The sequence below is a fragment of the Terrapene carolina genome, unplaced genomic scaffold, assembly GCF_002925995.2.
Source record: "Terrapene carolina triunguis isolate 2854851 unplaced genomic scaffold, T_m_triunguis-2.0 Scaffold706, whole genome shotgun sequence".
Taxonomy (NCBI): domain Eukaryota; kingdom Metazoa; phylum Chordata; order Testudines; family Emydidae; genus Terrapene; species Terrapene triunguis.
This window is the reverse complement of record NW_020665057.1, coordinates 3,889,096-3,910,673: the sequence shown is the minus strand read 5'-3', so window position 1 is coordinate 3,910,673 and position 21,578 is coordinate 3,889,096. Positions and strand designations below refer to the sequence as shown.

Below are 21,578 nucleotides of genomic sequence, written 5' to 3'. Positions count from 1 at the left end.
CATCTTTATGTTTCGGAGTTAACAGTCAATTGAGATGAATAGTGCAGGTCATGCCTCTCAGTACTATTGTTTCTGGCTGTCTCAGTTTGACATTGTAGCAGGGCAGCTACCCTGCTCCGGTGGAAAGCTAGGCTGATTGGGGAAGCAGCCACAGCTGGGGCCATGCCCAATCAGGCCACAGCTGGCCCTATAAAAGGGCTGTGAGCCAGGAGCTGGGTTAGTCTCTCTCTAGTGCTGGAGGGAGAAGGACCTAGCTGCCTGGGAATAGGGTACTCTGAAGCAGAGTAGGGCTGGGAAAAGGCAAGAGGAGCTGGGGAGCTCCAGCCTGGCGACTTCCCAGGCTGCAGGCCTTGATAAAGGCCAAAGGCAAGTACTGGGTCTAAAGTGTAGCCTGGGGATAGGCAGAGGCAGCTAGTCTGACCCCCTTGTCAATGATGAGTGGCCGTGACAGACTGCAGTTTGCCCTAGTGAGAGAGGGCTAGCTGATGACTGGCAGGAACCACTGAGGCAAGGTGGGTGTAGAGGTGTGGGGGTTCCCCCTGGGAGGGGAGACCCAGAGTGTGGGGACTGCTGTGGGGGCAGAACCCCAGGGTAAGGGTCTGGGAGGGACAGAGGGGCCTGAGGCAGGTGAGATACTGGCCACCAGGAGGTGCTCTGAGTGGTGGTGTCACACCGGAGAGTCTTTGCTTTGCTACAGACACTCAGTTCACATTTTCAAGAAACATGTAAACATGAGGGCTAGAAACATGTACTTTTAAAAAAAGAAATTATAGATGCTGTAGCATAATTCTGCAGCAATTTGTAGGGATGGGATGGCTTCCATGGTCAAGTCCACAGACATGGAATTGCTGAATATGTGGAGCCTTGCACATATTTTATAACTGTGCAGCATTCTCTATAGGTGAAATCCTGGCTTCATTGAAATCAATGGGAAGTGTACAAGTGACTTCAGTGGAGCCAGGATTTCACCCTATTAATTAATTGCTTTATCTACCTTTTTGTGGACTTCTTAGTACAAAGTAGGTGCATTTCTTGAGCAGCAGTTTGAACCCACAGGGAAAGGCTATAACCTCTTCTTGTTTCCATGCCCTTGGTGCATTTGTAATTTCTCCTGGTCATGACTGCTGATGACTATTATGTAGAGATGGGGTCAAACCAAAACCCCACATCAAAATACCCTCTTACTTCAGGAAAGTTCAGATCTGGATCCAACCTTTGTGACTTGGGCCCATTTCTACCACTCTGAGATATTCTGTTTAGGCAGGGTAAATTAAATATTGCAAGAAATGACCAGATCTATTTAGGGCTGGTACCAGTACCACCCTCTCATTAATCATTCGCAAGGGGGATGCCTCCAGACTGAAGATGCTGTCACAAATTACACATGAGATAGTTCAGGACCGTGACACCAAGCTTCCACAAATCCATCTAAAAGATAAAGTGGCAGTGATTTCACTCTGTTGCATATTCACCTCAAATAGACACTGACACAGGAGTAACAGCTGGTCAAAAATGTTCCAAATTTCAAAATTTTCATAGAAATTTCCAATTTTGACTTTAATAAAAAAAAGAGAGGGGGGGTACTTTTTGCAACATTTCCCCACTGATTTTTGACTTTCTCTACATCGGGAGTAAAGATTTAGATAATATTTAGTCTTGCCATGAATGCAGCGGACTGAACTAGATGACCTCTTGAGATCCCTTCCAGTCGTATGATTCTATGATTTTCCAAAAACTTTCATCATTAAATGTGTTGAAACATTAACTTCTTCCCAGTTTCCTGTCTACATTAATAAACTCCTTACCATAATGCGTGAGTACCTATTTGAGGTTTAATTGCTGGTGCTTTGTATGCTATAGACTCTGCTAGCTGTTTCCATTTGGATAGTATTCTTAAATAAAAATGCATACTTCCAGCATTAATCATGTATGAAAATTGTTTTTGGCAACCCACTGTTCAGCCATAGCAGTTAATGTGCTGATCAAAAAGCCACAAAGATCTTATTCTGGGGTAGATGATAAATAGCCAATTAGAAACCAAATTGAAAAGTAAAACCAGCAGAAATGGGTGAGAAGAAAGAGATAAAAGGACAAACAGACTGTTGAAAGGACTGGATATGGAATGAAGCACATAGTAACAAACCTTTATCTTTCAAGAAGTCTTTGGTGAGGCCTTCAAAAGATAGAGGCTTTTTGTCACAACTGATTTAGTTCTGTATGGCTGCTTTCAAGAATTACCTAATGTTACTTTGGTGCCCTCCATTATAATGCTGCTGCTGGTAGTTCATCAACCAATATGAGCCAAAGCCAGTAAAAGGTTGGGTCATTCTAACTGCTCCCCAATCTTGGAACATTTTTAACCTGTCTCATCAAACATGTCAATTTTAAAGTGGTATAAGGGACCCGCATTAAAAATCGATGGACATAAATTAAGCCTGGATCCAGGGATTCACAGATCCAGGCCCTGAGATTGGAGGGGACCATAGACCCACAAAATTTACACCCAAAGTTTGAAAGGGAGGCAATGCCCTATAGTGCTGGGGTCCACCAGGCAAGATGGAGCCAGGAATGCCACAAAGTGCTTTTGTTGTGTGCGCCCTTTGGTTGGATTCGATCTGGAGCCCACTGGATGTATTTAGCTATTAATACACCAATTTTGCACTGAAGCTTTTGAGAAAGCATCTTTTTTCCCTTGGAGGTATAGTATATATAGTCTGTATAAACTCAGGCGATTCTTGTTAAATATGCAGAATAGTTAAGAGACTAGTTATTTATAGTCTAATGGCTAGAATTTGTCACAAGGACACACAGGATACAAAGTGCTGGCCTTCCACTGGGAGCCACAGTTCCTTCCCTGCTCCCCAGCAGTAGTATTTTAGGGCTGGCCTACAGTACCAGCATAAAATTGGTACCTTCTGCCCTGCATGCTGGCTCAGATGCACTGGCTTCTCAGGCTGAAAACAAGGCTCCATCCATTCCCTGCCCCTCCTGTCCACTCCTCATCCACTTACTCCAGGGAAAGAGTAAGTGTGTGTGTGTGTGTGTGTGTGTGGTCTGCTTACTCTTATCTACCCAGCCCAAAGGTCCAGAGAATTACATAGAGAGGGTCCTTATACTCTCTTACACCTCTAGATGGATGTGTAATTGAAACCCTAACATGCCTGTTGAAACATGATACCTAACCTAGGGCCAGAAAATGAGTGGGTGTGCAAAGGGAGAAAGCACTAGGAGCCCATTCTTCCAAAATGAAGCAGGGACTGGTCACAATGGCTGTCCCTATGCATGGTGGATGCACACTGCACCCAATTCTTGGTAGTGTAATTGATACCACCCCTTCTTGTTCCTGAGGCCTCACTGAGACACAGTGCCTCCAATACCTCACCTGAATGGCATTGGCTACACACTTCTCCTACCACAACTCACATGTAGTGTTTAGGGTTACCATATTTCCACAATCAAAAAAGAGGACACAGGGGAGCCCCGCCCTAGCCCTGCCCCCACCCCGCCCCCGTCCACTCCCTCCCACTTCCCACCCCCTGACTGCTCCCCTCAGAACCCTAACCCCCCCCCCTGCTTCTTGTCCCCTGACTGCCCCGACCCTTATCCACTCGCATGGGTGGCAGGGTTGTAGAAATTTTGGTGTTGCCCAGAACCCACCCCCCCACACACCTGCCTAAGGCTCTGGGAGGGGGGTTGAGGTCTGGGGTGCAGGTCCTGGGCTGGGGATTAGGGTGCAGGAGGGGTGCAGGGTGCAGGTTCTGGGATAGAGTTTGGGTGCTGGGTGCAGGCTCTGGGCTGGGGCAGGGGGTGGGTGTGCAGGAGGGGGTGAGGGGTGCAGGCTCTGGGATGGAGTTTGGGGGTGGGAGGCGGTGCAAAGGGAGGGGGTGCAGGCTTTGGGAGGGAGTTTGAGGGCAGGAGGGGGGTGTGGGAAGGGGGTTTGGGGATAGGAGGGGATGCAGGGGTGAGGGCTGTGGGTCTGAGGATGAGGGGTTCATGATGCAGGAGGGGGCTCAGGGATGGAGCAGAGGATTAGGGTGTGGGGGATGAGGGCTGGGGCTGAGGGGTTTGGGGCGTCGGAGAGGCTCAGGGCTAGGGTGGAAGGGCAGGGTAAGGGCAGCCTGTCTTCCCATTAGTAGATGGGGGACACTAGGACCTGGGGGCAGCAGACAAGGGAGAGGCAGGCGGGGGGGGTCCACGGGGGGACGGGACGCAAGGAGGGGGGCTGGCAGGTGGAGGCCGGGGACCCATCCAACACTCCCCCGCTCCCTGACTGCCCCCCCCCTTACCATTCTGGCTCCACGTGTTTGCAAAATACTCTGCCCGGTGGGTCGGTTTGTGTGTTACACAGGGCTGCAGACAGAGGGAGGGGGAGCAGGGGAGGGCTCTGGCTGCTGGAGGCCAATGGGAGTGGGTCAGTTGGCCCAGCCGCCCAATCAGCAGCCGCACTCTGCATGGAAGGGAGGGAGGGAGGCAAGGGAGAAAAAAACCCCGGACATTTTAACCTTGTTACCAATTCCTCCCGGACGGCTATTTAGAGACGCAAAAGCCGGACATGTCCGGGGAAATACGGACGAATGGTAACCCTAGTAGTGTTGCCCATAGCATTTTATTAAGAACTGGGAAAACCTGGTTTGTCAAATTCAGAATCCACTGAATACTTATATACTCTAGATTCAGAAGAGAGCTCAAAACTTTTATGGTCCGAGTTTTATTTGGCTCTGGGAAAGCATGAGGTCTGGACTGCTGCATATTTTAAAAATTGTATCCCCCTGGTAGTCCTAGAAATAAGCTGAGAATTACTCTCAAACATGAATATTTATTTTCTGCTTAACACAGGTTTTCATTTAGTAAGAAATACATGGTTTTAAAAATTGGTTCCCTGGGATAAACAATGCTTTAAATTAAGGGGAAGAAGGTTTTATGTAACTCAGTACGTTTCATGAAACCCAAAACTTTTTTTGAAACATTCTAGAGATTTCATGTAACTCCCTTCCCCAATTTGGAGCAATTTTTTTTTCTAATTTATGATCATCAACCTTATCATCAGGAAGCTATTCACCCACAGAAATAGATACATTCATGTAAGTCCCATTTAATGCTAATGATAATTAAACAACTACAGTGATTTCCATTCACCAACACAGCAGGAATGTGATTTTTCCCTATACGTAGAACAGGAAATGACTGTAGTTTATCAGATACTCTGGTGTCTTGTGATATGGACAAATGTCCACTAGGGATTAAGCTGAGATCACCAAACTCATTTTCACTTGTGACCTAATCAAGATTTTAACCCTGGTCTCCAGAGCTGAAGCCCTAGTACAACACCTGCATACAGCTCTGTCTATGCATAGCATGCAATTTGTTAGTTTGTTAAGATTCTCTTTAGGGATGGGCAAATTTGTGCTCTTGAAAGTTCAACTCAAAGCCAAATATTATTGTGCTCATGTTCTGCTTAGAAGAGGCAGTGAAAAAAGGAGCAGAAAAAGGGGAAAGAATAACTATAAAGATGCTATCTTGGATACACTGGGTAGCACAGGCTTCCCTTTAGCCAAAAAAAAAAAAAAAAGCATAGGCGTTTTTGTTTTTAATTAATTATCAAAAATGTTCAGAAAAATGTATGTCCTCTAAGGTATTTCTTATTGCTTGTGTGATGCGGCGTTCACCCCATAGCAGTTAAGGTGGCAGGGTAGGCCAATTAACCATATAGGCACACCATCTGGAAAGACAGTCTGCTCATCTGACTGGCAGAGCAATGTAAGAGCCTGCAAGTCTTTATAAAGGAGAAATTGCACATGAAGGAGCAGCTGCTCCCAAGTATGGTGAGTCCTGTGACAGGAAACCAGTCACCAGCCATAGGGAACACATAAAAAGGGCCCTGTGGATGATCCACATGCATTTGTGGGCAGCTTTTGAGAGGGTAGCTGTGGGTGCGGGCTGGGACAAGGAGATCTGGGCCCAATGTCTAGTGCCCTGTTTGACTGGGAAGGCACAGGTGGCCTATATGGCTTTAACAAATGTGCAAGTGAGAGATTGAGTTGGTAAAGGTGGCCATCCTGGATAGGGTGGGCCAACCCACTGAAAAATATAGAAGAAATTTTGAACTATGAGATGGATGTGGGAGTCCAGCCCTGGGCTTTTGCCCAGAGGCTGCGGGACTGGACCACCCATTGGCTGAGGAAGATTATGGACACTTTGATCCTTGAACAGATTCTACAGAGTCTCCCCAAGAACACCCGAGTATGGGTCAGATGACGCCAGCCTGCCACACTGGACATGGCTGTTAAGCTGACAGAAGAATTCATAGAAGTGGACCTCCCCAGGAAAGATGGCTGACTCTCTATAGGGAGTCGAACCAGGGTAGTAGACAGATTGCCCCAGTTTGTGACATTGGGCACAGATTGGAGCCTATTTCCATTTGAGATGTGGTATGGTGCCAGGGGGCCCAAGCAGTGGAAAATGTAACCCAATCTGGAGGAAATAAAACCTGAGCGGGGGGAGAGAGGAATACTGAAACTGGAAGGATATGGATTGGTAAACACTGGACCTAGGACAACAAACCATCAGGAAGGGAAAGAAAGTGGGGTCTCCTGAGAAACAGGGGAAGGATAAGAAAAATATGGAAATAGAGGCAGAAGAAACAAATACCCCAAGCCTGGTAGCCAGGGTCGAGAGGTCATCAGGTCCCCCCGTCCACACACACACCAGAAAGACAGAGCCCAGATATAGATTGGAGGGTTGGGAGAAACAGGGACCCTGAGCAACCAGTGAAGGAAGGTAGGCCCTAGGCCCTACCACAAAGTAAAGGGGTTTAGGACAGAGAGGCTGATCCCATAGTTTGCCCATGATATGAGGACCTATGGGCAGAAGCAGAATTGTGGGGGTGACCTCTGCCCGTCAAGTGCAATTTCTGTGGGTGAAGAATGGATGGACTCCACAAGGGGACCCCAGATGACCATCTTGGGGGTGAGGAGAGACTCCGGCAGAGTAACACCTCAGGCAAGGGAGGGAGACCTGAGGAAAGAAAAAAACAGGACCTGCAGCAAGAGGGGAGATCAGTGACAGAGAGCTGGGAACCAACAACTAGGTCAGTACTCTTGTCACTTGAACACCAATTAATTCTCCTCAGGCTGGACCTGACCAGGCCTAATTAGTGGATTAGAATGGACTGGGGGAGCATTAGTGAGCAAATTGTCCCATTAACGAAGGAGGTATAAGAAGGCTCGGTAAGGAAGCACAGAGAAGAGAGGCAAGCTAGTAGAACCAGAGCTAGGAAGGATCTCTGGGTAGAGAATGATCTTTTCCCTCTCCTCTTCTTGGCAGAGAACTGAAGAAAGATTGAAACTGTAAATGCTTATGGTGTATGGATCAGTAAGGTGGTGGGATGTTTAACAAGTGAAGGTCTCAGAGTCTGTGTAAACAGAGCTGAAGACAAGAGAGGGACATTGCCCTATCACAGCTTGTACTAAAAGTGGAAAAATAAGAATTAGTTTTACCACAAACTATGTCCTGATGTTTTCAGCCAATACTGCTGATGTTTTCAAAACTAAAAATAATCCACTTTTGAGGTTTTTTCCATGGGCCCCTTTGTGATTTCCCCTGAATATTCCCATGACTCATTCTCAGCCCTTGGCATTATGAATGCAGCAAAATCACTGTTTCAGGGGGGCTTTATTTAGACTTAACATCCATACCTCTCCATGATGTGGCTGAAACAGGATAGTCTTTGAGGACTGATCCACCTGAATGCCATGACACAAACTGAGAGATGCACTTCCAGAGACACCCGTTGGAAAGCAAAATTCAAACTCTCTGGTTGCAGAGTCCTCTACCCCAGCTGTAATTCAACAAAGTCTTTGAAATGTGGTTTCTTGCCACCAAAATCAGCAATATCTATTATGAATAGGCTCACAACAGACTGAAACTGTGGGCAGGGGTGGAGAAGAGGAGAGCAGCAAACCCTGTAAAAACAAAGCCTCTGTTATTAGATTTAATAATGCAACTTGAGCTTCCAACTTCCTGTCGTAGATCCGATCTGCATTATTCTGTGGTTTTATTGGAATGACCAAGTCTAATTTTGGGCTGAAAACATGAAATGAGTGTATCTAAATGAAGCTGCAGTGAGTGCTAAATATTATCTATCAGTTTCATTGAGGTTCCTGTATAATCAGAGCTGTGCTTAGTGGATGAACATTTAGAGCCATTGAGAGCGACATGGTGCCCCCATAGCTCAGGAGTCGCAAGAGCTATGGTGAGCATGCTGCTCTTTTTGCAGCAGGCCTATCTCTGCTGGCCTAGTTGGGGAAGGAAGACTTGAAGGATGAATTATGGCCCTGCCTCTTCCCTGCCCCTTTTGGGTTAATTTGCACCCCCAGGGATGCGTGGAGGAAGCAGTCCCTGCAGTTCCCCAAATGCAAGAGCTGTGCTCATCCCCTGTCCTTGTGTGGGGTGGAAGGATCCTGGCTATCTGCCCCCTGCATACCCATGCAAGGACAGGTACAGGCAATCTACCCCTGAACGGTTACTTGATTACCTAACCTCAGCAGTCAATGTAGTGAACCATGATCAAGGTCAATCATGCTCACTGCTTGAATAAGTTTCAGCCTTTACATTTTCCACAAAAAATGAACTCAGCTCAGTAGAGCAGCTGTGCTAATTTACCATTGTGTGAAAAAATACATTTTCCATGATTTGTATAATTCAGTGGTTTAAAGTTTTATTTATAAACTGGCTCAGCCACTGTTGATAATGGTACATTTCGTAACACAGTGAAAAATTCCATCTCAGGCTTTAAATTATTCCCACTCGTTTGACACATCACTGGCGAACAGCTGGCTCTCTCAAAACCAGTATCTCCAGGCAGATTGTTACAGTGAAGACAAAACTCTACCCATAAAAAAGGATAAGGCTGTGAAGTGATGCAAACCAACAGAACCCAGGAAACTGAAAGCTGAGGCCGATGCTTTGTTCATTTCCCTCACTGTTATATTTAAAAAAAAACAAACAAACAAACAAACAAAGCAACAAAAAATTGAGATGCAAAAAGTTTTGGTTAACTTCTTAATTAAAAAGATACTCTTTTGATTACCTTCACACTCCGTAGTGGCATTTCCTGCTTAACTGAAATCAGGAAGTAAAGTACCCTACTGGAAATCTCACAAGAAAACCAGTTAGTTCTTTAGGTCTTTATAGCCAAATTCCCAGATCAAAGGGGCTGGGATAACTTCAGATAAGTACTTACACTTTATTAAGTTTTGCCAAACCAAATCATGACATGCTTGGTGGAGGGGCTGATTTATGAGGGAATTATAGCATGATTAAGCAATGACTAAAGGGAGCATAACTGTCTACAAATACTGAAGAGGGTAAACACCAAAGGACAGATTTTCCCTGGTCCTTGAGTAGGAAAGTGGACACAAAGGATCCCTTTACTTTCCTCTGCAATTCCCATGGAGAGGCAATGGACAGTTGCAGTTCCTGTGCTCAAGAAGCATGATCCAGAGTCCACTGAGGTCAAGTTGGAGTTTTCCATGACTTAATAGGCATTGGATTATATCCAGTAAACCCAGAGATTGCTCTCCTCATATATCCCTGAAAACAAGTGCTTGGAGATAAGAAGGGGGCCCTGGCTCCATCCCCCTCGTTGCAGCAGCTTGTAGAGCTAGATATGCTTATTGCATACTTCTGCATGCTGAGAGCTCAGAGAGGGATTGTGCTTCCTGAGATTCCTAGGTATGCACTGAAAGTCAAGCCAGGTTGGTTTAGGGAAATCAGATGCCCCATACGGTTTAGGGAAATCAGATACCCCATACGGTAAGGAGTAGGATGAGGTAGCTCCTGGTTAAATGCATCCCCCTCATTTAAATTACCAAATTCCAGTCAGCCCCCCAAGCACCTTCTCTCCCTCCACTATCCATGAAGCAGCAGTGTCAGCTTCTGAGGCAGCTACAAAGGAGAAGGAGTAAATGCCACTGAGTGAAGACTGGTAAATTCAAATGTTCAAAAATAGCCAAGTGTTTATTTGTTATTACTACATGTTCATATGTGAGAACATGGCCTTTTTAAATACTGCACATTGTGCAGGGAGCGAATTCTTTGGTTGGGAAATGGGCTTTGGGGATGTCTACACTGATGTTTGCAGCTCAGGTAGGCATAATTGAGCTAGCTGTAATCTAGCTAGTATGGTAAACAAATAATTGCGTTAATCATTTGGACTGTTTTCAGTGTAAATTTTGGAGGGAGGGGGAATTATTTCAAAAATTCCTCAACATTTTTTGACAGTTGTTGGGAAACTATTTTTTCTCTCAGCACTAGTTCTGAGAGACATGTTAATATCCCAAATCCAAAAAGTTAAATAGAAAACTAAATAAAACATTGAATATAATTTTAAAGCACGTGTGTGGAAAGTCTTGAATTAATTAATGTGAGATAACATAACAGTATATATTTGCTTGTGTAAGTAGTGCATATTAAATTATCCTTTCAATCAGATACAGCAGCGATGCACAATGACAGCTGCTTGGGAGCCAGTGGTAGGATTGCTGGAATGGGCCAGGGTCCTTATGTGGGTCTCATGGAAGCATTATGTCTGATCTGGAAGGACAAAGCTTCTTTTTCTCTCTCCTTAGGGCCATATTCTGCTATTCTCACATGAAAAAGTGTCAAAGAGAGGTCTTAGTGGAAGAGAATTATGGTTTTGATGAGTACAGGAGTGTTCCATGTGTTCCTTCCTTAGTGGCAGTCAGGCTAGGAGGATGTTGATACTGTTTGCTTTCAAAGTATCCCACTGATAGGTGTCAGTGGGAGCAGTGTGCATGCAAAAGAATTTGTACCAATGTAGGAGTATTCAGTGTAAATATCATGAGCTTATGGGAAAGGTCTCTTCATCCATGTTCTTGACCATGACTTTGGAACCTTTCAAAGTAAAGATTCCACCTAAGTATTTAGCCCAGATTTTAGATAAGATCCAGTGCAGAGAACACTTTGGGAGTTTTACTCTCTTCCAGGTGGTCTCCACCAAAGATAAAACTGCTCATTCCTTACTTTGGATTACTGAGGTTTTATGTATTAATTACAGGCCTCAATAATTTGGAATGCATTAAAAAACACAGGCCAGATTCTCTCTTGCACCAAGATATGCTTGATCTAAGAAGGAATAAGGCTACTAAGGAGCTGGGGTTATGGCTTCCTGATTCTTAAGTTGCCACAGATCCAACATCAGCTAGAAAGGCTGCTCTAACTTATAAAAGCTGGCCATAGGTCCCTGAATGACCATATGCCAGCTGTAAATTGCCATAGAGAAGCACACCTTCATTTCACCCCCTTGTAGCCCCTTCTTGGATCTGATAAATTCTTCCCCCTTCCCCCCCCCCCCTCCTCCTGAACATACAGTTTTTCTTGCTTTGGTTTCGCTAATATGATGTGAACTATCTGAATTAAGAATTATTGTGCATTACTACTTTATTTTAAATCCTTTTTTTCTTGACCAGGCATACCCTTGCACTAATGATAAAGAATGTGAAGTTGGGAGATACTGCCATAGTCCTCATCAAGCTACTTCTGCCTGCATGATCTGCAGAAGGAAAAAGAAGCGTTGCCACAGAGACGGCATGTGCTGCCCTGGGAACCGCTGTAACAATGGTACTTAAGCACTCTTCTTGTTTTCCTTTTATATATGACAATGACTGGTTTAATAGCATATATTGACAACATATGTAAGCAGAGGACATGTGTAGTAGTAGTTCTGTTTGGGTTACCACAATTCCTTCTTCAGACCAATAGGAAACATCTCAAAAAACTTATAACAACACAGGGCTTGTATAAATATGTCATATTCTTTCTTCCTTGTGATTAGAAGAGATTCCGTGATTTTGCTCTGCTAGTAAGAAACCTAAGACATGATTTTCAAAACTGTGTGGGCAACTGTATGCCTTGTTTGTGGGTGCAGTTATTTTGATTGCATGCTCAAACTGTATTTGCATGTGGCAATAGGAAGTTCGATGCATAACTAGCCATTTAGAGTGTAGTCATGCAGTGACTGGTCAGATTCACGACTCCTGTGTTAATGCAGTGCTGTTGTGTTTCACACTAATACAATGTCAAACACAGCAGGGGAATGTTTACTATTTTTTTAAATCCCCCTTTTCATTGAATTTTCTGTAATGTCATAGTACATTTCTAGTCATTTAAGGTATTGTGAACCACCTCTCTGCCATCTTTTAGATTTTTAGGTTTTTTTAGATTTTTAGGTTTTTTTAACAAAACCTATATTTCATGACTAAACTATGGGTGGCTGACAGATTACTTAAAATATGGATTAATTCACTGATTCAATAGCAAACTGGATAATCATTCTTTTTCAGTAAATGTAAAGAAGCAAAATCATCCGTGGTGTTAGTCCACTAAAACAATGCCTTGGAAGTTATAACGTATTCTTGTTATTGTTTACATTGCTGATGCCCCACCTGAGATTGGAGATCCTGTGGTACGAGGATTTGGAGTCCCTGCTCCAAAATGCCTGGAATCCAAATAAACAAGACAGACATACGGTGGGAGGGGAAATACACAGGCACAGAGAGGTGAAGTGATTTGCTCAAGGTCACTAGCAGAGCAGTGAATAGAACCCAGGCCTCCTGAATTTCAGTTCAGTGCCCTATTGACTGGACAACACTGCCTCTCAGCCTCTACCATAGCCTTCTAATAGGCCTTCCCATTTCTAACATCTCATTCCCATAGGTATTTGCATACCAGTAACTGAAAGCATCCTTACTCCACACATCCCCGCTCTGGAAGGACCACGCAACAAGAAAAATGGTCTTTATTCTAGCAAGGACTTGGGATGGCAGAATCTAGGGAGACCACAGTCCAAGCTGTCACACATAAAAGGTAGGATTGCTTTTGCAATATAGTCCAGTTCATTCACCTCGCTGTAAAAAGACAAGATACAGCAACGCAGACCAGGCTGATTTACAGTAATCTGCTATGAAATGTTGGGAGGTCTGGAATTGTCATCATCTGTATATCTCAGGAATTCACAGACCACAAACGATATTATACCAATTTGCTTGTATATGTCAGTCATAGCCTCTGTGCTCCGAATAGCATTTGTTCCTTTACTGTAAGCCATGTGTCAGATGTGGTAGGAAAGTGTATTTTCCATTTGTGCAATCTGTGCAGGCCGCATCTTACTTATCTTGTAATGACCATGCAATATGTAACACATGCCTTTGTGACCATGAGGCTTCATTAGTTGAATTTCTCCTTATCAGGCCTTACAGTAGATTGTATTGATATCCTCCTTGCACCTCTCTAACTCCCCCCAGGCCTTGGTGTTTATGTACTTCAAATACCTGCCGATGAGTATCATATCCTGTTTCTTAGTCAACATTGAGCCAGACTATTCTGAATCTATACTTTCTGTCTCAGGCACTGAAATATTTTGTTTGCTTTTCTTAGGGCATGAAGGAGACCCCTGCTTACGATCATCAGACTGCATTGAGGGGTACTGCTGTGCTCGCCATTTCTGGACCAAAATTTGCAAACCTGTGTTGCATCAGGGGGAGGTGTGTACCAAACAGCGCAAGAAAGGCTCTCACGGCTTGGAGATTTTCCAGCGATGTGACTGTGCTAAAGGGCTGTCTTGCAAAGTATGGAAAGATGCCACTTATTCTTCTAAATCAAGACTTCATGTATGTCAGAAAATCTGAATGAGGATTGGAAAAATGTTACTAACAGACTGTGAATTTGTGTATTTGCATTGCAGCATGGTCGAAAATGAGGATTGTAAATAAACACAGAATGGTTAAAGTAATGATTGTGGTAGGAATAGAAATCACCCCAAACTGCATTTGTTTTGAACTGGAGGTGAATGCGATGGCGGCTGGAGTTTTTCCATTATGCAACTTCTTTGTGTAAATAATTTTGACAGTTTGTGGAAAATGCTATTATAAAAAAGCACAATGGAAATTATTGACATTTATCAAGCTGCATGGTCCCCTGACTTTTCAAGCATTCAGTGTTAGGGGTGGGATAGGTTTCCATCATGGTAATAGACTGTTAAATAAATTGTATACAGCATGTTCCAACACAAAGCAGTGCTTTACAGGAAGACTTTTTCTGTCAACACATTATTGGCTACTAAAATATTAGTGATAAATCGCAGCTGTTAGAGATGGGAATAAAAGTTACTGTGAATGTCCACACACCTTGTTAATCAGGGCTGTCACTTGAAAAAGGAAAGCACTCCTGCAGGGCAAGAGTGCTGGATTTTGCAGGCCCCAGTGGGAGTGGCAAAATCTCACCACACAGTGATTTCAAAACACCAGTGGCAGTTCTTCTGATCAGAGGCATTTAAACAGGGTTTTTTTTTTTTGGTTTAAAATATATATATAATTCTATAAATATTTAAACTGAAATGCCTTAATTGGTTCATCTTCAGTTACTATAATTAATAGCTTGTATTTGTCTCGGTATACTGCTAGCATACATGGGCTGAGCAGATAAAGCAAAATATGTGCATGATGCATCCAGAATGATACCCATTCAGTTGCTCGTAGACCTACTAAATATAGTTTTTTGTCAGAACATGCTTGCATTATGGATAGTTCCATAAAGGTGATATTTTGAAAAGTTATGAACATCTGAATATGGAAGGTTATAACAGAAATTGTTTTGCAACCTTAACTATAAGAGATGCTGCCTGCATCTGCTACAATTAGGTTGTATGCTAATAAATTAAAAGTTTTATACTATAACAGTAACAATAGGCTGTTAGTGTAAATCTGGTTCTTCCATGATTTGGAGAAGCTAAAATGGATTGGATTCACTTTGCACAGTCAGCAAAAAAATTAAAAAGTTGACTTTTGCAAGCATCTCATCGCCTCTCCTAAAGAACAGACAGTGGCATGTGATGCTGTCATCTATGACATGCTACGAGCCGTCATGTGATGTGACACAACAGCTCAGACTGAAAAGAGAACAGGTTCTGGTTGAATGCATGCTAACAGTTTGGATATTGTTGTGAACAGTGGATTCACATTGACTACAGTGGATAAAGAAATCTGTTAACATAACTACCCTGTTCGTGAACTGGCTAAAACGAAGGATGTCCACCATCTGAATTCTCTCTTAATGTCTTTGCACCTCCTCTTACTTTGCTCACTTATTTTAAAGAATGTTATCTGTGTAAACGTAAGTAAAGAGACTGGAATTTCTTTTTAAAACATCTGATTATATAATTAACTTACTGAAATATCTGTTTCCACATTTTATAAGACAATGGCTCTCCCCTTTGGTTAATCGGTTCCAAACAGCTTGTGTACAGCAGAGTAGTTTACTTTAATTGTGAAGACCAACTTTGGACTTTTCCCCCCCTCTCCCTTTATGGCACCTTTCCCCACTCTTGCATTTCTGCACCAGTGCCTTTTGTACAAATAATGGTTCATATACATCTTCTGACTCAAACTTTCTTACTGGAAATCAGATCTGAACTATGCTTCCTGTATCTCTGATAAGAATCTAAATTCCAACATATATACCGGATTAAAGAGAATGATTTATAGGATAATATTTCATATGCAAGCCAGTTTTTATTGTTATAAAGGGAATGGCGTGTAGAGATAGGCTCTCGTATTCCTTAAAAAGTGATGATCCGATTCCAATCTCACTGTCACAAGTGCTACATTACTGCAACTCCAGTGACTTCAATGGAGTTACTTCAGTGCAACTGAGAACAGAAATAAAGTCTGGAAAGTGAATCATTTCAGCAGAACAACTGAAATACAGAGGTCAATTCTGAAACCCTTTCTTACACCATAACAGCACATGCATATAAGATCAGTCTCACTGACTTCAGTGTGTCTACTCGATGTAAGTAGGGGGTTGCAGAATTGGCTCCCCTGGTGATTTGCATCTTACGTCCTGACTTCTGCATAACCTCCCCTTCTCCGCACAAAACTTAGTATTTGGAGTAATTTATTTACAGGAAATTTTTAATGAGATGTATTTTCTTATAGAGATATTTCTTACAAAAAGCTTTGTAGCAGAATATATGTGCTGCCTGATGACTTTGTAATTTAGAAAAATAATGTATAATAAGATGAAATATATTAAATGTCCTTTTTCCCAAAAATATTTACCCACATTCCTTGCCTGCTGTTTAAGTGTAGGTCTTTACTGAATAGGGTGGATTGGAAGATATACTCAGTATTGCCAAAACATCATGAGTCAGGCCCCAAAATATGTAGACTGGCTTAAAATCATTAGATATTTTTAAAAATTAGGATTTTTTTGAGTTGTCAGCTGGTTTCTGGATTTATAGGGTGCATTTGTTTCATATTTTCATATTATTTTACAGCACTAAGAGGGCTAGAAACTTTTTTTAAAGCTGAGGTTTTCAGGCAGTCTCTTGACTGCTGGAGTTAAAAAAAAATAAAAAACAAGAAAAAAAGCCTACCAAATATTATGAAACTTTCAATAAAATCACAAGAGTTGGCAACACTGTATATTACAGGCTGGATGCTGAAGTCAATAGGAGTTTTGCCATTTACTTTAATACACATGCCTAAAGAACAAAAAAACATTTATTTTAGCTGCTCATTCAAGAAGCAGAGATTTCTACTTTTCAATTAATGGTATCTGTTCACTGATATGTGGTGTATATGCAACTGAGAGGAGAATTTGCCCCATAGGCTATCAAGAATAACTACGTTTTAAATAAAAATATCCCCATCTGCATGCGTATAATATTCAGAGTCTAGGAAATCAAATAGAACAGCTGTTCAGATACCCAATGATCACCGTGGTAAGAGAACACAGATAGAAAATAGCCAGAGATTGTACTCAAACAATATGGCACATTGATATTAATCACAGCATGATTATTCTTGAAAACCTGTGAGGAAAAAAGTAGAGAAAACTGACATTTACCAAGGAAACTTCTGTTTCAGCAAAAAAACCCATTTTCCATCAAAAATTTTTGTTGGATATTTTTTTTAACCAGCTTTAGTCAGTAGATGAGGCTGGGAGAAGGGAAAAAGAATTCCTCAACAGTTTTGCTCTTTCTGTTAATGGCCATTGTCAGAGTTGCTGAGCAGCGGCATATTTCCTCTCATCCTCCTAGTGCCCTCTCACTGCTCTGCCAGTCGGCGGCTTACCTGCTCAGTGCAGCATAGTAGGAGATGAGAGAGGCATAGGGAGTGATTGAAGGAAGGAGGGACAGGACCGAGGTGATCAGGTGCTTGGGGTATGGATTCCATTGCTGACACTCCCTACACAAAGGCCTAAGGACGGGGAGAAAGGGAGCTGCTCCTGTTGCAAGGAATGTGCAGAAAAGAATCTGCTGTGTGAGATCCCTGCAGATTGCCCGTAAGGGTTTACAATACAAGAAGAATGGAGTGGGATGGAAGTAAAGCTTAGAGCGGGGAACTAGGATTTCCTGGGTGGGAGGCACAAACTAGGAAAAATTCTTTTAAAAAATGTCAAGTCAACTTTGCCCACCGGCCATTTCCCCCGGGTGTTGCTTTCTTGCCTCGTCAAACCTCCGTGTTTCTACAGGTTTTGGATGTGTCAAAACTTTTCAGAAAAACACTCAGTTTGGGCAGAGTTAGCATAGACAGCAGCCTGTTGGTGGCCTAGGATTCCCAGTCCACCTCCTTCTGCTGAAAGGCAGCTGCAAAGGAAGGAAGAGAAGAAAGCAGGAGGTGACTGCTGCTGCGCTGCAGAACTCCATCTGTTCCCTTAGCTATTACTCTGAGCACCACTGCTGTGATTGACCCTGATGGATCTGCAACATAGAGTGGATCTCATTGGAAACTTGTTTATGCTGGCAGTTCTGTGTTATTTTTGGAGCTGCTATTGTTATTGCACAAGTGTCAATGACTTATTTACAAATGTCTGGTACAAATAAAGTCTTTGTTTTGTACAGTACCAGCTTGCTCTATGACTGTTTAGAAGTAGTTTGGTGCATGATGCATTTCCTAAAGCGGAGGAATGAATCTTCATGTAGAAATTAACATTTTTAAATATACCAAGATCATTTTTAAAGAAAAAGACAATTTAGAAACTTAGATGCTAGCAAAAAATCCCCCATCCCATAATTAACATAAAAATACTTTTCAAAATGATAGGCAGATTACAAATGTTAGCCCTGGGCTCCCAGGTACACCTGGAACACACATTCCCCTTTCTTATTGTCAAAGCGGCTCAAGCAGTAATTAACAAACCAAAAATGTTATGAATTTAGGCCCCCTTTGTTTTCTGGTAATCAATTCACAAAGCCTTTCTGAGATTGCCTATGTTTTTCATCCATATTTGCTGACTAATTTGGGCTAGTGGTTTTTAGACTGTGGATGGTTTGAAAACTGATTGGTTCACGACAACTAACCAGAAATCACGAATTGTGAATAGCCTGGTACTGGTTCCGCTCCCTAACTGAGTGACTGACATTTTCACAGGAGAATAATAAATGTAAACAGTCATGAATAACACACTATATACACAACACAAATACATTCACGAATGCCAATGACTGGTCAAATATTTGGAAATAACAACCCCATGAGCGGTGGCAAATTCAGATCAAGCCATCTAGTTGCAAATTTGTTTAAACCTCTTTTCCTCATTATTTGAGCAGTTCTAGCTATTGTAGTAATATAGTTATATTTAAGATGGAATAAAAAAAATCAATGTATGTGCTTTAAAAATGTGTTCAGTTTGTTGGGGGGAAGATGAAAAGTGGCTGAATTTTAACCTTTCAAATATGGCAGGCAGCTAGCCAATTGTCAGGGAGGAAGAGTTGCTTTGCATGGTCCAATAAACTAGTGGTTTAAGCCATTTACAAGTTATTATTGTTTGAAAGTCAGTGCTGATTACCACTGCTACTGAATATAATGGCCCTGCCTTTAAACTGGGTGGAGATGGGTGTTCATACAAAAAGTGATGTAAAGACAATAAATCCTATAACTTCACGAAAGACAATGAAATTACACTAATTTTTTTTGGTGTAATTCAGTGGACAATTAAATGAGCATATGTGCTCTAACAGAGGTTTTCCTTAGGTAGAAGCCTGTATCTTTGGAGCAGGAAAATCTGATTTCTGTCCCCCTACTGCCATGACGTTCTGAGTGACCACAGCATGCATCATACTGACAGTCTTGACCTATGGATTTGTCAGGTTGTTTTTAATTTCAACACACTTCTGGACTTTCTTGTTCTGTCCAGGGTTGAAAATGGGAGCACCAAAATAGCATGAGCAAGGCTGTTCTCATAGTACTGACAGGAAGTAGAATCTTAGTACAACGATTCCCATTGGCAAGCCTGTTTTCATGAGATTTCCAGCTCAAAATTTTCATTCAGAAGGTTCAGATACTTTAGAGAAGTATCCAGAATTCTGGGTATTTATCCAAATCAAACTCCTACCGTCAAACCTTTTGAGGTTCGCCTATCACAAAACCTCTACAGGATATGCATTGTTATACAATTTTGATTATATATGCAGCACAGTATGCCTCCAAAACCTGAAAGTTAAAAAATATATAATGCTGGTAGTAAAAGTTAGAATTGACATGCAACCATTTGGCAACGTGAACTAGTATTGTTTTCACAGTCAGTGCATAATTTATCCATTCAAGGAAAAAAATACACCCCAGTGTAAATAGGCACAACTCTAGCACAACCTAACCAAGTTCTTGAGTGAAATCTAGACTACACAAACATTCCAACACCATCTGTATATATGCTGTACTTTAGTATACCATTTGTCATCTAAAACTAATGCACTTTGCCTTTTGTGTGTTTGTGGGGGTGTGACTATTTCTTGAAGATAAATGTTTGCAAAGAGGCAATACGTCTCATGACACCATAAATCTGTGTTTGTGATATCATAATTTCTGTGCCGGGAATGATTTTGTTACCAACATCAGGGAAATAATTTATTTGAACAAGCAAACAGAAGGAGGCTCTTAATGAAGAGATTTTTCGGTACATACAAATATTTAAATACATTAATAATAGATTTTAATAGGCTTAAAATGTTTTTTGAAGGATTATTAAAACTCATGCTTCAAGGCTTCAGCCAATCTAATATAAGGTGTTAAGATTCATAGAAGGCAAATTATCCCACAACTGCATACTGTAGGGTTTCTTGCATGTTCTTCTGAAGTATTTGGTGCTGGCCACAGAGAGAGAGGATACTGGACTAGATGGAACTTGTGTCTGACCCAATATGGCAATTCATATGTTCCTATGTACTCTGTGGCAAGCTGTAAGGATCTAAATTATAGAGCAGGGGTGGCCAAACAGTGGCTCCTGAGCCATATGTTGCTCTTTTACAGTTAAAGTGCAGGTCACGGAGCCCTGCATGCCCCCCCATTCTCCACTTACCAGACTGTGTTGGGGGGAGCTTGGGGCTTCTGCCCTGTGGTGGAGTGATGGGGCTTCAGCCCCGGGGGAGGCACCTGCCGGGACTCGGGGTGCACCTGCTGGGGCTTGGGACTTCAGTAGGAGCAGGGTTGAAATCTAGAGACCCCACTCCCCTCAGGGCAGAATCCCCGAGCCCCAGTACCTTGCCACAGGGCAGAAGTCCGAAGACCCAGCTGGCGCACCCTGCTCTTAAACTTCTGAAGATTATTGTATATGGCTCGGAGGGTCAGTAAGTTTGGCCACCCCTGGTCTAGAGCAATATCCCCTGGTTTTTGTTTCACCTCAGTGCAGCAAACTGAAAATGTGATGTTGGCTTTGGGTTTATTGAATTAAATATGAAAAGGAATGATACAAGTTGTACCTATCAATTGTTATTTATTTTCATATTACATTCCAGTTATACTACAATGTCCCCCAGTTTTCATTGTGTCACAGATTTTTTTCAACTAGAACATGTAACCACTGTATGGGGTGCCCCACACCCATCCCTTAAGGGGTTAAAGGTGGCTAGGTAGGCCCTTTAACCACTTAAGCTGCACCTGGAGGAGGAGCCAGGGAGCAACTAATTAAAGGATTAAGCTCAGCTGGGCAGGAACAGGCAGAGCTTGTAAAAAACAGATAGCTGAGGGCAGACAGGGGCTGTAGGAAGAGATCTGCAATTACTCTCTCTGTGGCTAGGGAGAGTAGGTGTAGGAAGCAGTCCATGAAAACAACAGCAACAGCAGCAAGGGGAGGATAGTGCAGACCTTAGCTGCTGGTTGTGGGGTCCCTGGACTGAAACTTGGAGAAGAGGGTGGGCCCAAGATCCCCTAACAGCTAGTGGAGAAGTAGCACCATTAAGAGGCAGTAAATTGGAAGCCTGTCTGGAATTGCTGGTACAGGAAGACTTTGGAACACAATCCCCACCCCCAGAAGGGGAAAACTGCAGTGACCTAGTTGGAAGCAAGGCTGAGCTATGAAGACTGGGGCTGAGCCTTGTGAGGGAAAGAGACAGAGTGAGCACCGGCAGGAAGGGGCATCAGACTGACCAACCTACTCCCCAGCCGTGGCTATACGGGGAGGGTTTCTGGTGGTGAGTAGGACTCCTTGTGACTCCATGTTATAGAAATTGCTAGAAGGGGAGCAGGAGGTTTTGAAAGCAGTGTAGGGAACATTCTGGT

General features: G+C 42.8%; 1 protein-coding gene across 1 annotated transcript in view; it reads left to right on the top strand.

The window, feature by feature from the left end:
* DKK2 (dickkopf WNT signaling pathway inhibitor 2) overlaps positions 1–15,769 on the top strand; it is a 55,173-nt gene extending 39,404 nt beyond the window's left edge. The window contains exons 2-4 of the mRNA XM_024206553.1: positions 11,490–11,640; positions 12,736–12,885; positions 13,456–15,769. Of these exons, the coding sequence (XP_024062321.1) occupies positions 11,490–11,640; positions 12,736–12,885; positions 13,456–13,706 (552 nt within the window). The 3' untranslated portion in view covers positions 13,707–15,769. The remainder of the gene's footprint in view (positions 1–11,489; positions 11,641–12,735; positions 12,886–13,455) is intronic.
* The last annotated feature ends 5,809 nt before the right edge of the window (positions 15,770–21,578 follow it).